Source organism: Thermobia domestica, chromosome 7 (genome assembly GCF_964235325.1).
Source record: "Thermobia domestica chromosome 7, izTheDome1.hap1.1, whole genome shotgun sequence".
Classification (NCBI taxonomy): Eukaryota; Metazoa; Arthropoda; class Insecta; order Zygentoma; family Lepismatidae; genus Thermobia; species Thermobia domestica.
In genome coordinates this window covers 108,083,170-108,098,142 of record NC_137460.1, presented here as the reverse complement: position 1 = coordinate 108,098,142, position 14,973 = coordinate 108,083,170, and the positions used below count along the sequence as shown (strand labels likewise).

The 14,973-nt window shown below is 36.4% G+C and overlaps 1 protein-coding gene across 3 annotated transcripts in view; it reads left to right on the top strand.

Moving 5' to 3' along the window:
• The window catches only part of LOC145690319 (transforming growth factor beta regulator 1), a 29,084-nt gene extending 14,867 nt beyond the window's left edge, over window positions 1–14,217 (top strand). For all 3 annotated transcript variants that reach the window (XM_081765102.1, XM_081765101.1, XM_081765103.1), the window contains exons 5-8: window positions 763–905; window positions 5,653–5,798; window positions 10,785–11,016; window positions 13,950–14,217. In XM_081765102.1, coding sequence (XP_081621228.1) covers window positions 763–905; window positions 5,653–5,798; window positions 10,785–11,016; window positions 13,950–14,135 — 707 coding nt within the window. In that variant the 3' untranslated portion in view covers window positions 14,136–14,217. The remainder of the gene's footprint in view (window positions 1–762; window positions 906–5,652; window positions 5,799–10,784; window positions 11,017–13,949) is intronic.
• The last annotated feature ends 756 nt before the right edge of the window (window positions 14,218–14,973 follow it).

Genomic DNA, 14,973 nt, shown 5'->3' with positions numbered 1-14,973 from the left:
GTTGTACAAGCATTACGTAACTAGTGATCGCTAGAAATTTGTTGTGGCAATGATTAAAACATATATATAAATAAGTGAAGTGACTGAAAAATTTAGGGCTATCACCTACAGAGGCTCGTGAGAGAAATCTGTGCAACTTTGTACGTGAATGTAAAGAAAGTTTCTCGAAAGGCTTTCTAGTTGTTAGTGACTTCTCTACACAGTGAAGTTCAAGATTCGCAAGGTCGAAAAGATGTCAAAACAATAGTTTTTTTTTGTTTGTTTGTTTGTTTGTTTGTTTGTTTGTTTGTTTGTTGCCAAGAACATGTTCTATTCCGTATATTTGTTCACGTGATTAGTGAAACATCGCTCTACGCACAAGTTCTTGCAAGAATTTTGAAAAACAGAAATTACAAGAACTTGTAAAATTAATCTTAGCTTGTAACGAGTAAGCTAATAAAGAAATAGGCCCTTGGACGTTTCTCAGCTTTTACTCTGTTCTTATTTACTACTGTTTCGTTCTATGGGGTGAAGCGCTCATAGTGTACTTCTCTGATTTTGTCTTTATGCTTTTTACTATTTTCTGGTGAGTAGTATTGTCTCTTCCCGCTTCAGAATTTCTGTGTTCTAGTTATATATGTATGTATTCGCCCGTTAGGTAACGTATAACTGTTAATTAATATAATTAATTATAATAGTTAATGAAATCTGTAACTGTTAATTAATATAAGTAACGATAATAATTAATGAAGTATTGAGTGCTTTCACAAATGTCTCTTCTAGAGAGTTTGAAGACAAACCCGAAGATTAAAAAGAGTGCATCTTCAAAAACAAAGAAAATTGTGCAGCCAATTCCTTTAGACGTAACAGGACGACCCGTATTTCCTATTGTGTTGGGAGGGCTTACAGTTCACAGCCTAGGAGAAGTAAGTAACTCCTTATTATGGAACTCAGTAACGTAAAAGAATTGCTGCTTGAGACATAGATGGAGCTTTTTAAATTAAGTGAATAACATGTAACATTATTTGTAATGTTTAGTGCAACTAAATCTTCAAAATTCGTTTCAAAATGTAATTTAGTGCAGTCGTGATATTTTTGCTTTGAGAGATGTGTACAGTCTAGTCTGTAGGAACGAGCTTTCTAGTAAAGTTTCTAGGCTATTATTTATGTCATTCACTTTTTAGTGTATCTGGACGTTGAGGTCAAAGTTATATCATGCTTTTTCTTTTACATTATGTAATAATAATAATAAAAGAGAACAAAATGTTATGGAACTTGCACTCATTATTTATATTCACTTCAAGACTAATTTAAAGCTTTTTTTCAAAGTTTTTATGATCTGCTTTTCGGCAAGTCATAGCATTGCTGTTGCGTAGGTATTGATATAAAAGTGTGTTGTTGAATTTAGGTATTTTGTGCGCTACGAGCTACAGTACGGTACCTGAGTGCACAGTGAAAGTGCAGTTTCATTTCGTTTCAATTTGTAAATTAATTCAATTTAGTTTAATTACGTTTACTACGTTTACATTTAATAGTGCGTAATGAGTTTGAATTTGTTTGGTTAATTAGTCAAGTATTGTATAGTTATGCAATGATTGGGAATAGTAGTGTACCATATATATACAAATTCTTGGCATATTGGATATAAACGCTAAAAATTAGAATGGCATTATGATTAACAAGGAATGTAGTATGCTATTCCATATAAAAATAGAAACAGAACGATGTAGGACACTAGATAAGAGCATAACGAACAGCTAAATGCAATGTAAACAAATTATTCGAGTAGGCGCACAATATAAGACATTTATTACATTTATTAACTTCAAATAGGTTATTTTGCTCTACTTCTTAATATTTCGGAATGTAAACATTGCAACATCTTACCTGTTATCATAGAAAGGAAGTTAGCGCGTGACGCCATCTTGGAATACGTGAACGGGAAAAATGATTAAAATTTCACAAAATAGAACAAGGTAATTAAGAATAAGAGTGAAAATAGCTTCCTTTTAATGAGGAAAGAATTTAAGCATAAAAATAATGAACTTTAAATTGTTTAAAATTCCGGTTCATTAATGAGACTACTGGTCGGCTCCCGAGGTGGCACGAAGTTTTCTAATGATGATGTGAATAGTGGGAGTTTAAAGTTATGTCTGGTTGCTTGCAAGTTGTGATGTAACTGAAGAAAATTAGATTTCTATATGGAAATTTATACCAAACTTGTCTTCATAAGTAATTAGGATTGTAAAGATAATCTACAGCATGCAGGTAATATCATTTTAATTTCAAGTAATGAATTTCAATATCAGAAGTCGTAGGAGGCTCTATTTGCACTGCGAACCTGCTTTTCACTGAACAGTTATTGAATAAACTGAAACCAATAAGTTTTAAAAGCTATTCATCTTAAATATATGTGTTTCTGTATATTGGCGTCTAGTAGGGTTTCATAAAACATTGTGCATTCTTCATTTTCATTTGAATAAATTTCTCGTAGTTGTTCAACGGTATTTTCGTAGAAAATTGGGAATTGATCTTCTCTCTGGTAAATGAATTAAAAGTCATTAAAAGTCCCAATTTCAAGAGAATGGCTGCATTTGCGAACGAAACTCGATGGACAAAGGGGAGGAGCTACTGTGGGGAGGGACATCGGAAGGGGAAAAGCCTAAACTACGTTCGTGCACATTTCACAAAGAATCTTCAGAAATTCATCTACTGAGCAAACCAACACCAATAGGTATTCTGCAGAAAAATATGGCGAGCCCTGTGGAGACGTCTGGTAATAAAACTATACTGATTGTAGTTGCAAGCGGTAAAGATATCACACATAGACTTGCGGGGTCTTTCTCTGTGAATCTGCTACACTTGATAGAAAAGGATGACTTCACAGAAACGTTGCTGTTTAGTAAAAATCGACGTTCCACATTTCTGGAAATGAATAGACATAATGTCAGGATCTGGGATACTGAAAAAAACCTATGCTGTTTTGGAACTGTACCGTTCTCCATCGAAAAATTTATGGATTTTTCTTTCTTGTGAAGCCACTGTGATATGTACTACGTATCTAAATATACCAATAACTACTGCGTTGTCCATCTGCAGATAACACCTTATGTGATTTATTTTTGTAGTCTTTTCAATGAGCATCTATTTATATTTTCATTTCCGACGTAACTTGTTGAGCTCCGTACCCGCATCTATATAGCCCTCACAGATCTTGATCCCAACAGCTAGGTAAAGTTCGGCATAAACTTGCATATAGCCTTAATGTGTGCTTTGTTCCCTGTTATATGTGGTTAACACATTGAACGCTTTAATATATAAGAAGAAAGTTCTTCTTTATGTATGTTTTTTTTCTAGTTTAACGTTACATGTTCATGCACCGGGGTTAAGGAGGACGATAATGATTAGGTGGATGATAATGGTGGAATGAAGAAAGAGGGAGAACTCCGAGAAAACCTACGCACACGGTGTTCGTCCACCCAAAGCCTTCTTAATGCGGAGAGCACTGAACCATTACAGTCCCTCTTCTTCATGTTATGTGTAAATTATTTTTACCTGCGATAAATTAGAGTGAAATAATCTATTGTTGAGACCAGAAACATCATTTAAACTTACTTGTTACTATACACAGTCTGCTCAAAAGTTTTACCTCAAACATGTACGAAAAATGCCAGTAGTTAGAAATGATGTATGAAAACAATCTAGCAGTGTTGTGAAACCCTAATGTAGGCTGAACTTACAACACCACTATTATCTTTTGTTTCTAACAGAATGAAGATGGAGTGGGGAAAGAAAGAAGATCGTTGTGCAGTTTTGACCCTACACAAGTGCGGACACCCTCCGACAACCATCTTTATGCTAGTGCTGAGACTGAACGTTACACAGAAATTCGTTTATCGTACCATTCAGTGATGTAATGAAACATCGTACGTTGAGGATAGGCCTAGCACTGGCAGATTTTGCTCTGTTAGGACACCAGGTGCCATTAAGGCACTGAAGCCAAGACTCGCTCGAAACCCAGTCCATAAGCGAAAACTTACTGCCCGCGATCATCAATGAAAGGGTGATCAGTGAAGACCTAGGACTGCATGCCTATCGTAGAAGGACAGGCCAGCGCTTAATGAGAATGCGACGTGACAGATCAAAGTTACTTCTGGAGCAGTACACGGATAAGAAGCGTCGACAAATTTTGTTCCCAGATGAGAAAATTTTCACAGTTGAAGAACACCTCAACAGAAAGAATAATAAGATGTATGCTACGACCAGTGCTGCAGCATGTTAACTGTGAACAAGTTCCCTTAGTCCTGCGAAGCCAATACCTTGCATCAATGGTAGTTTAGCTGGTTGTGTCTTATCTGGGTCTCACGTCCATTTTTACCTAAAAGGTGTAAAAACAAGGGCCAAAGTGTACCAGGAGGACATTCTCAGCAAGATGGTGAAACCCCTTGGCACCACTATGTTATAAGACTTATGTGTTCCAGCAGGATTCAGCACCAACTCAGGAGGTGAAAACAAAGTAGGAGTTGTTTCGTCACAGCAAATTTGCGTTCATCACTACTGAAGAATGGCCCTCGTTCAGTTCAGACTTAAAACCTCTTGACTACAAGATCTGGACCTGTTTGGAGGAGAAGATGTGTGCTCAGGCTCACATGACTGTGGACCGCTTGAAATTTACTATAGTGACAGCAGTGGGTTACATAGACATGAGTGTGGTGCGTGCCACCATTGATGATTGTTCTTCTTGTTTACGAGCCTGTGTTCAGGTACAGGAACAACATTTTGAAGAACTGCTATACCCATTGATTTGTCACTTACCCTTGTATATATTGTATTACATGTTTATTTCTCTCTATACTTAGTTTAACTGAATATGGATAATACTCGATTTTTTTTAAAGAGATATGGTAGCAGAGTACTTATCTCCGGTGCTACGAACCCATGGTTTGATCCCAGGCATGTAAGTTTGTGATGGACACAGGGTGCCAACCCAAGCTTGAAAACCGTGAATAAGGCGTGGATTTCATATAGTATGAAAAATCCTGGAATTAACCATGCATTTCGTTAATAATTTTTGAAAATCTAGAAAATGCTAAGTTTTTAGTCTTTTCCCGTTTCTTTCGTGTACAGTTGACATGGTATGATTGAACGAGAACAAGTTGAATTATTCCACTGCAACGTACTGACTGTTGCTCTGCGTCTTGGATCCTGCATTAGATGGCTTTATTGTCTTTGTGTGGTCAGTAAAGGTTGTTTTTGTAAACTTTGCAACCGTGAAGTTGAAGGAAAAATAGACCGTGAAGAAAGCCGTGAATTCATTATTTACTTTGAGTGGGAACCTTAACATCGTATCCTAGGGTTTCTTTGGTTTTCCTGTTTTCTCTCACATTCTTATTTTACCAGTTCCTTACTCATCAGCCACTTTCGATTTAGCCGAAAATAAATGATCGTGGGACGTTAAAGGAAGAATTTCATTTAATTTTTTGGTTTAGTAAAATTGAAAATTATCTCCTTTGAAAGCCATGAACTGTCTGTCCCTCTGTACATTTGATTATATGACACGTGTTCGTTTCTTCTATTTCTTTGAATCAATATGGACAAAAACTTTCAAACAAATTGATAATATTATAATGTGTATTTCTAATTTGTTAATGTGTAATATCTATTGTTCTACAGGTGGTATCTGATCGTCCTGGCTATCACAGTGAAGATTTAATATTTCCAGTTGGCTATTGCTCAACGAGAGTTTATGGAAGTTTGAAGGATCCCGAAAGGAAGTGTGTATACACTTGTAAAATCCTGGATGGAGGAAGTAGTCCTAGGTAAATTTTAGTGTGGCGTTTTAAACATAAATGCAACACACTCAGCTTTAGTTGACGTAAAATATTCATTTTTGTTAAAATTTAACAGAATTTAAATCTAAGAAATCTCGTAGAATTTTGCCTCTTCTAGAAAACTTTGCTTAGTCGCAGCTACTTGATAGAACCTACCGGAATTGCGGCGGCACTATGATGCTGTGGACCGTAATATGCTGATTTTCGTTGAATCTTGTGATTACGCTTACCGGTCGCGTCATTACCCGTGATTTTCTCGCGATTTTAGAAGACCATGTTTTATATTCCTTGTTGCTTCCGGGCAGTGAGGGCATATTACGAGATGACAATGCGACCATTCACACAGCAGGAGTTATGGGGGCATGGTTTGGTGAACGTCAGAATGAAGTTGGAAACCTCCCCTGGCCCGCCCAATCTCCTCGTCTGAACATAGTTGAATATCTAGTTCGTTCCGAAACACGAATCCGGCGCAATTTTCCCCTGGAACTGAGTAATGCACTCCAAGCTGAACAGTGTAATATTCCACTTGCTACTATTCATGATCTCTATGACTCCATTCCACGTCACATCAGAGCTGTTTTTAGGCGAAAGGTGGTCCAAAGTCATATTATCTGGTAAATTGAGTTTTTAAGATGTTTCCAATAAATTGACAAGTATCTATGTATTAATGAACATCTATGACAGTTGAATTACACATGAATAACTGAAATGGCCGTTCTTCGTACGTGAAGGATAGATTTATGGAAATATAGAAATTGCTCCCCTTAGAAGCGGACATTTCTAAAAGGCTGGGGCACATGTACACATATTTTTTTAAATAAGGAGTTTATATACCAAATTTCATTTTCCGAACAGGAGACACTTGTGAGAGGCTCTATTTCGGCATACATTTACACTCCCCCTCCTCTCCCTTAGGATATGGATTTTAATGAGAGTAGAACGGGTCAGCCGTTATTCCGTAATGATGAGACAGACGACGTCGAATTGAATGTGGATGAAGAAATATAGAAATTGACCTCTTTTTCTTTAAAGGCAGAATTTTCGAAAACGCTGGACACACAAATCTACATATTTTTTAGTGAGTTTATACTCCGAGTTTCATCTTGCTTGCTTTAGGGGCTCGTGAGGTGCTCTATTTTTGACATACTTTTTGAACTTTTCTCTCATTCCGTAGATTCGCATTTTATTCAAAGTGATATAACAAAAACCTAGTTTGAAGTAGGTGCTAACCATATTCAAGAATATTATTTCCCGTGATGCAATCACAAACAAGGTCATTTACATATTTATAGAGGTAACATAAAATTCAAAACTTGTCTGAATTTCATTCAGTTCGCACCTATAGTGGATAAATTGTGAAAAAAATAGATTTTTTCTAGTCACCCTAAAATACCTAATTCAACCGTCATAGGTGTTCATTACTGTAGGGACAAGTACAAGGGTTGTTGAACTTTTGTCTCAAACCGTGTAAGTTCTTTATATTAATTGTTGTACGTGAATAATTTTACCCTTAAACGATAACAACGGTGCACCAGTTGTTACATGCCATCGGCGAAGAATGAGGCCGGTTGCTGACGATACCAAGAACGCACTGCCTTGATGACCTCCATGTTGGATGCGAAACGCTGGCCTTTCAGGTTTTCGGTAACTTTTGGGAACAGCCAAAAGTCACAGGGGCCAGGTCAGGGCTATAAGGTGGGTGCGGCAAAACAACCGAGTTAGAGCATCTGCAACGAGGCGGTGGTCTCTCAGCTTGAGTGTGGCCTTTCATTGTTTTGTTGAAGAATATCATTTTTGTTAGGACGAACTACACAGATGTGCACGCAATTTTGTTAGTGTCTGCACATAGCGCTCCGAGTTGACAGTGGCGTTCGACGCTCCAAAATATCTATCACCACGACACCAAAGGACGGTGACCATGACTTTCCCTGCTGATGGCTGTAGTTTGAACTTTTTAGGGCCGGCAGAAGAGGGATTGTCTATACTCTATAGACTAATGTTTAATCTAATGCTTGAAATGATGAACCTAGGACTCGTCCCCAGTTACGAGACCTGGGAAACGCATCTCTCCCTTTCTCTGCTGAAATGGGCTTAAGTTTGTACACACTCGATTTTGCGGGCTTCTTTCGTTTCCACTATAAGCTGACATGGAACCCACCTTGAACACACTTTCTTGAACCCAAGCTCGTCGCATATGATGTGGTTCACTCTTCTGAATGATAGGCCAGTAATGCCTGCAAGCACCTCTGCATAATGTGTCGATACAGTGAACTTGTCCTTCTTTCGCTAGAATGGAACAATCATTGGTCGTGCACTGTGGTTCTTGTCAGGCAAACACGATGTGGCTGTATTCTCTGGACGCACAGTCCGAACCCATCTTCTGATGTTGCTAATGTCCACACGTGCTTCCCCATGTACAGCACTCACGCGGCGATGGATGTTGATAGGTGTCACACCTTCCACAGTCAGGAATTCGATGACCACACGCTGTTATAACCGCATGTTTATATATTCCATCACCAATCCTTAGCTGCATCATTGTCAGTGGATTGACCTGAAGAAACAAAACATACGTGTGAAGCAAGAGATTCAAGCTTTCGTGTAGGATACAATTATTCACATACAACAATTAATAAAATAAATTAAAAAAAAAAAAAAAAAAGAGAGAGAGAGAGAGTTGGAGGCTAAACTTATTTAACAACCCTTGTCAAGCATGTGAGGTCTGAATGGTTGAGCTCCGAACTTAAAAGTGAAAACGTGTGTCTGGTCAGAAAACGGACTGTGTGGCGTAGTGGTTAGCACATTGGCATGGAAAGTTGGAGTCCTGGATTTTAATTTGGTCGTTTTATTTTTCTGGTCCGTTGAATTTCATTGAAAAGTAATTATCTGAATAAAATTCAAAAGTTAAACATATAGCAGTAGACCGTTTTCTATTTCTATTCTTGAGTTCATTGTGTGACGTTTACAGGTAATTTTCTGTACAAAATATTCATTTGATATCCTCTATTTTTCTACATACACAATTATCCAAATTTAAACCTAGATACGACACAACTATCAAAAGCACGTGACTTCGGTACTAATAATTTGTTTAAAATAACGTAACACTTTGTCGTATCTAGGACAACTTGTGATTATTATAGAGAGTCCGTCAAAAAATGAATGCACAATATAATAAATGGCACCTGTGTATTGTTCTTGAAGTTAAATTTTATTATCATACAATATGTAGTATGATATCTCCTTAACAGATGTCAGTATTCTCATGATTGTAACATATGATGTATAATGGTTGGTGATATTTGAGGAGCGGAAGTTCATTCGAAAATGGTATTTCAAGTTTGAAAATGTTGCTGAAGTTCATCATCAGTGGAGGCGTTAGTTTCGAACAGAACCTCATATACGCTTGACAATTAAATAGTTTCGTAATAAGTTTGAGATGCATGTCTATTTGTGATGTGCACAACGAAGAATTCGGAGAACTCCAAACAACTGCAAGTTGTGGTTCTTTGGCTGTTGTCTTAGAAAAGTTTGCAACCACTTTGAACAACTTCAGTAACTGTACAGGTGCAGGAAACATATAGTGTACTTTATTGTAATACGAGGGTGCTGGAAAAGTTTCTGCAAAGTACCACTAACAGTGACGTTAGTATTACACTATTATAAAATTCGGAAGAATAGACGCTTTAATGGGTAAATTATCTTTGATTGTTTGTTTAAAGCATATACATTTACTTCTCACAGCAGTTTGAAGAAGCAGCTTTGTGTGAGGAATGGAAATTTCTCGTGAACACTTTCGGGCAACGATTTTCTAGAGTTTCAAATATAATTTAACATAGAAACAATGCATCGAGTCACTTCATTTTGCTCTTGGGAATGAAGCACCATCCAGTAGGGCTGTGCGCAATTTGTTTTCCGAATTCCAGCCCGGTCGCACATTTCTCAGTGATAAATTTCGTGAAAGTCGTCCATCGATGTTTGTTGTTGCCAGTAATGTTGTGCGTGAAATGGTTGAGAGAGATCTGCATGTGCTATATCGTGAGATTTAAGCATCCTTAAACATGCTTACATGAAAACAATACATATGATTTTGCATGATTAGCTGAACGTATGGAAACTTCCAACTCATTGGATCCCCACAGCTTGACCGAAGCTTAAAAACAGGCTCGTGTCAATTAGTGTAAATGCTGAAACAGTTCATCCGAGGTTAAGTCAGATGTGCACTACGTCGTTACAGGGGACAAAACTCAGATCTCTTTACATGAACCTGAAACTAAACACCAATTGTGGGTGTTTCAGAGTGACCCGAAACCAACAAAAATTGTTCGTTCGAGAAGTACTGCGAAATAAAGATTGCTTGTTTCTTCGATCGTACCGGACGTGTATCAACCATAGCTTTAGAAGAGGAAAGAATTGTTAACTCTGAGTGGTATGCAACAATTTGTTTGCCGGAGGTCATCAATGAATTGCGTAAAACAAACCCAAATCGCCACGTTATTCTTCATCACCATGACAAAAGTCAGTTCCCATTCAGCACACCAAACTGTTGATTTATTTTCCAGTAAAAATGTCGAATTAATGACTTATTGACCGTACTCTCCCAATTTATCATTTAATAACTTTCTTTTATTCCCACACATGAAAAATAAGATGCACGGTGAGTGCTGACGCAATCCGAACAGCAGCCTCAGTGTGAAAATATGCTTTCAGAAATTGATTTAAGTGTATGCAAAAGTGTGTTTAAATGAAAACTCTAAAAAAAAAAATAAATAAATAAATAAATAAAAGCCATTTCCAAAATTCCACTTTTTTTTTCATATTGATTGCAGAAGGTTTTGTATGTATGAAACATAAGTGTAGAATTAAGTTTATCACTGATACATAATATAGTGTCTTCTTTCGGTAAGGGTAAATTTAGAAGTACATATGAAATTATCGCAACTAACATGTCACAATTGTGCTATATTATTTTAGATTTGAAATTGTGGCTGACAGTGATCTTGCTACGCCTATTGTTGGTTCGTCCGCCAACCAGTGCCATTCTCAACTTCTGCGACAAATCAATCATGCTGTTGGGGTGGAGGTTGTGAATGTGCGTGGCCGCGGACCAGAATTCTTCGGATTTTCTCATCCCACTATTCAGAATCTTATTCAGAGTTCACCAGGAACTAGAAAATGTGTCAACTACAAGTGGGTGAAGTTTGAGGTGAGTAAGTGTGTGCACATGAGTAATTGTCATAAGTGTAACGGTGAAACAATTAATACCAGCATCTCAATACTTATCAAAAATGGCTGTTGCATATTTTAGAAATAAGGAACTTTTGCATCTTCAATTGGGAATGCTCAGGAGCGTTGATTATAAAACTTACTTGAGGATCATTAGAGGGAGGTGAAAAAATGAAATGAAATCTTTAAATTTTTACGTCGCACTTACATCGTGAAGGCTAAAGGAGAGACGGTGATGATGAGAATGAATGAAGAAAGTGAACCCCGAGAAAACCGACGCACACGGTGTTTTAGAGGGAGATGAAGTAAATTTAAGTTCAGTTTTACAGTGTGAATATTCTAATTTCCATAGTACATATTAAAACTATTTTTTAGACTTCCAAACTGTATGCTGGACACAAGTATCGGAAGTCTTACAGAACGGCTCTGTCTGTCTGTCTGCTGACATGTATCAGTGCAAAAAATGGTAAGAGATACCGAGAAGCGGGTTTTTACGTCCCAAGAATAGGTTCCATCTCATCCATCATCGTCGTATTCAAACCGGAAGTGGTAGAAAATAACCATAGCCAGTTTCAGCCGTTGATCGTAATGCACAAAAACGGAAATAGATAGCGACAAGCGTTTTTTTTTTTTTTTTTTCGATTCAACGCCTGAAGAAAACACCATCAAGTTTGCCGTAGTTCCACACTGTGAAAAGAAACTTACTTATTCATTTATTAATTTTAAACTGAAAGAAGTCAATTGAAATAGGACCATAGAAATGATTAGCCCCTCAGTGCCGACCTCCCTACGTGGTGGGGTCCTCTTTTATTTACATGCTTCCGACACCACTACGTCGTCGTAGTGACTTTTGCAGTGCATTGTTTGAAATGACATAACTCTAAATTATTTAACATTCTAGTCTGATTTTGTTTTTCATCTAGAAGAGGATGTCTTGTGAATGTGAGTTAAGTGCATAAAATTTAAAATTCTTCCCGTTTGCACGGTCAAGAGACAGTTTAAGCCCCCGCGTCACTGAGGGGGTAAATCAAACATTTACTTCTCTTTTGTTGCGTGGAGGTTTTATTTTATTTTATTTTTCATTTATTTATTTATTTATTTATTTATTTTGTATATTTCGCTTGCCTACCTTTCTCCGAGTGTTATTAGCGGAACGAATTGTTGGGTTAAATTTTAAGCTTCATCTCCTCCTGCGGGCTAGTTTTTTAATATTTTGTTTATATATTGTACAGGTAAATATGAATATTCCTTGTTTTGGGCCTAAATTTATGTAGAATATTTTTTATTATTATTATTAAATCACTGAAAAAAATACTCACCATTACAAAGTGTTATGGACAGTGTGCATATTGTTTAATATATGTTTTTCCAATGAAGACCACCACCCAGCATAAAGACGAATACTTTATTTAATTATTTATATATAGTTACGTAAGCAGCATAAAAAGTTCAATTAAAATAATTCAGAAAGTTAAATGAAACTGGATTATTGTTTATTCTGCTATAATGTATGACGTGGTGATGTTCTGTTAAGCAGAACGATTATCTCTTACACTAAGTTACACCTTACCTCTCTATGTAAGGTTTAACATACTGTATAAGCAAAAATCATTCATTCTTCCGTGTAAAGCTTGCATGGTTCATTGCCCTGTGACCCAAGTGAAACCTTCATTGCAACGGGTTGGCACTAACATCGACACCTCTTAGTCCTTAATTTATCTCACACAAGCAGGCAGATAATTTAACTTGAGTAAAAATCAATTCAGTTACAAGGAAAATAAGCAGGATTGAAACGAAGAATAAGTTTTCCGTTATAAGAAAGAGAAAAGTGTAATTCTCTTTTTGTTTACATAATCATGTTCTTTCGAAGTTTTCACAGTTATCAGTATATTTCAGGATGATATATTAAAAAGAAGTCTGAACCTGTTTCAGCATGTTTCCGTTTTGAATTACAGCTTTCTGAAGCAGCTATAAATATGTTTCTAAAATTGAGCGACTTTAGCATTTGAGAAAGGCGAGCTGTTGAGAAATTCACTACTGAGCAGTGTATTTTGGCGTAAAATTGAATTCTTTGAACGATTTTATCAAGATATCTTTTAACTGCAAGATGCTGCATGGGCCCAGATTAAACGATTAATGTACTTTGATTCACACAAGCAGTTATAATCGGTTGCTACCTATATTTACTTTAAAAGCACCAAAATTACGAAACTTTATACAAATCGCATGTAGAAATGGTAGGTGAGAATTATAACTGTTTCAAACGAGATATTTAAAGTAAATGCGTTTGAAAATTGAGTATAGTACTTTGTGAATAATGCTGGGTGGATACCATTTGATGCTGTTATAACATTATTAATAACAGTGATTACTATCAAAAGTACAGTAGACAAAACAGCGATATCTTCAAAACTTGCAGTTGAGCCACATTGAATTGGAAAGGGCATTTAATCTTACTTCAATTTATGCCTCCCTTGACAAATCTTTATAAACCCAATTAAAAAAAAAAAAAAAAAGTTTGAATTTTCTAACAATAAAAAACTTTTGTTTTAATTAATTGTTTCCTTCTTGCTTCAGAGAAAAGGAGAAAATTAATGAAAAAATAATTTCTTCCTAAAATAAATACAATTGATCTTTGGGAGATACTAACAAGTAAAGTGTCCGTTTCAATGAATTGAGTTGCTAGTCACATGATACATTTTTGGAAAGTGCCATAAAACAGTATTGATCTGAAAAAGTTAAGCATTAGGAACAAATTCCAGTTAGATGTTACAACATGCAGGAAAACTAAATTACTGCCTTCGAAAGCTTAAATTTTTGTTGAACTGGCAGTAATATTTTATTACAGTTTCATAGGTAGCAACTGACCTTCTTGATTGGTACTATTTCGTTCTTTCCTTTCTGTTTTAATAGGTAAGTCGCAGTGGTGAAACTTCAGAAGCCACAAGCATAGTAGAAAATGATGCATCATTAAGCTTCGAAGCATTGCAACGTAGCATTGGATTTTCCAAGTCTCATATGGTCAAAGTGATAAAAGAAGAAAGTCCTGAGCTTTTGACTAATTCTGGAACCACTTTGAGAGATTTACTAATGACGTAAATGTTACCAAGTTTATGTATATTTACCTTCCTGTGTACATAATTTCGTTATTTTCAAAATAAATGTTTATTTTGTAAATGTACTACTTGCATTTTTATTGTTAAAATTTCAAGTAGTATATTCGCCACTGTGAACAGAAGACAAACAACAAAAAATGCAATCCTTTTACATATCTAGAACATAAATAAATAAGTAATATATTCCATTATTGTAAAAACTATATACGAGGAGTGATCGAAAAATACGGTGTATAAACAAAATAATCTTACATGGAAATTGATTTCATCTCCTTATACCAACGTTGAATCCATGATTGGGAAGCTTCTTTTTGGAAGGACGTTCAGCTGCTGTCGTGGCCCTCTCAATGTCAGGAATGGTGTCAAAACGTTTTGTTTTAAGCACGGTTTTAATTTTTGGGAAGAGCCAGAAGTGTTTTCGTGGTGAAGAAAGAACCAATTTGCCCATTTAATTGGGCGGTTAAAATGCTTTTCGCGGACCCATACGAAATATTTAGTTCTTCGGAAAACTCTTGAATAGTCATTCGCCTGTTTGAACAAATCATCTGTTTCACTTTTGCACGTTTTCAAAGGACGTCTCGATCGTTGCTCGTTTTCAACCGACTCCTTGCTGCTTTTGAGTCGCTCATACCATTTGTATACAGTCTTCTGTGCCATCGCTTCATCACGATATTAACATTTGTGAACTGTTTTTTTCTTTTTTTCAGCTTAGAGTAAAACTTAATGTTGGCGCGCGACAGCCACTCTTCTGCCTCTGGAAGCCAACTAACATATCACAACTCGTTCAAACTCTACACTGAGTGTACCAAAGGTTTAGACTA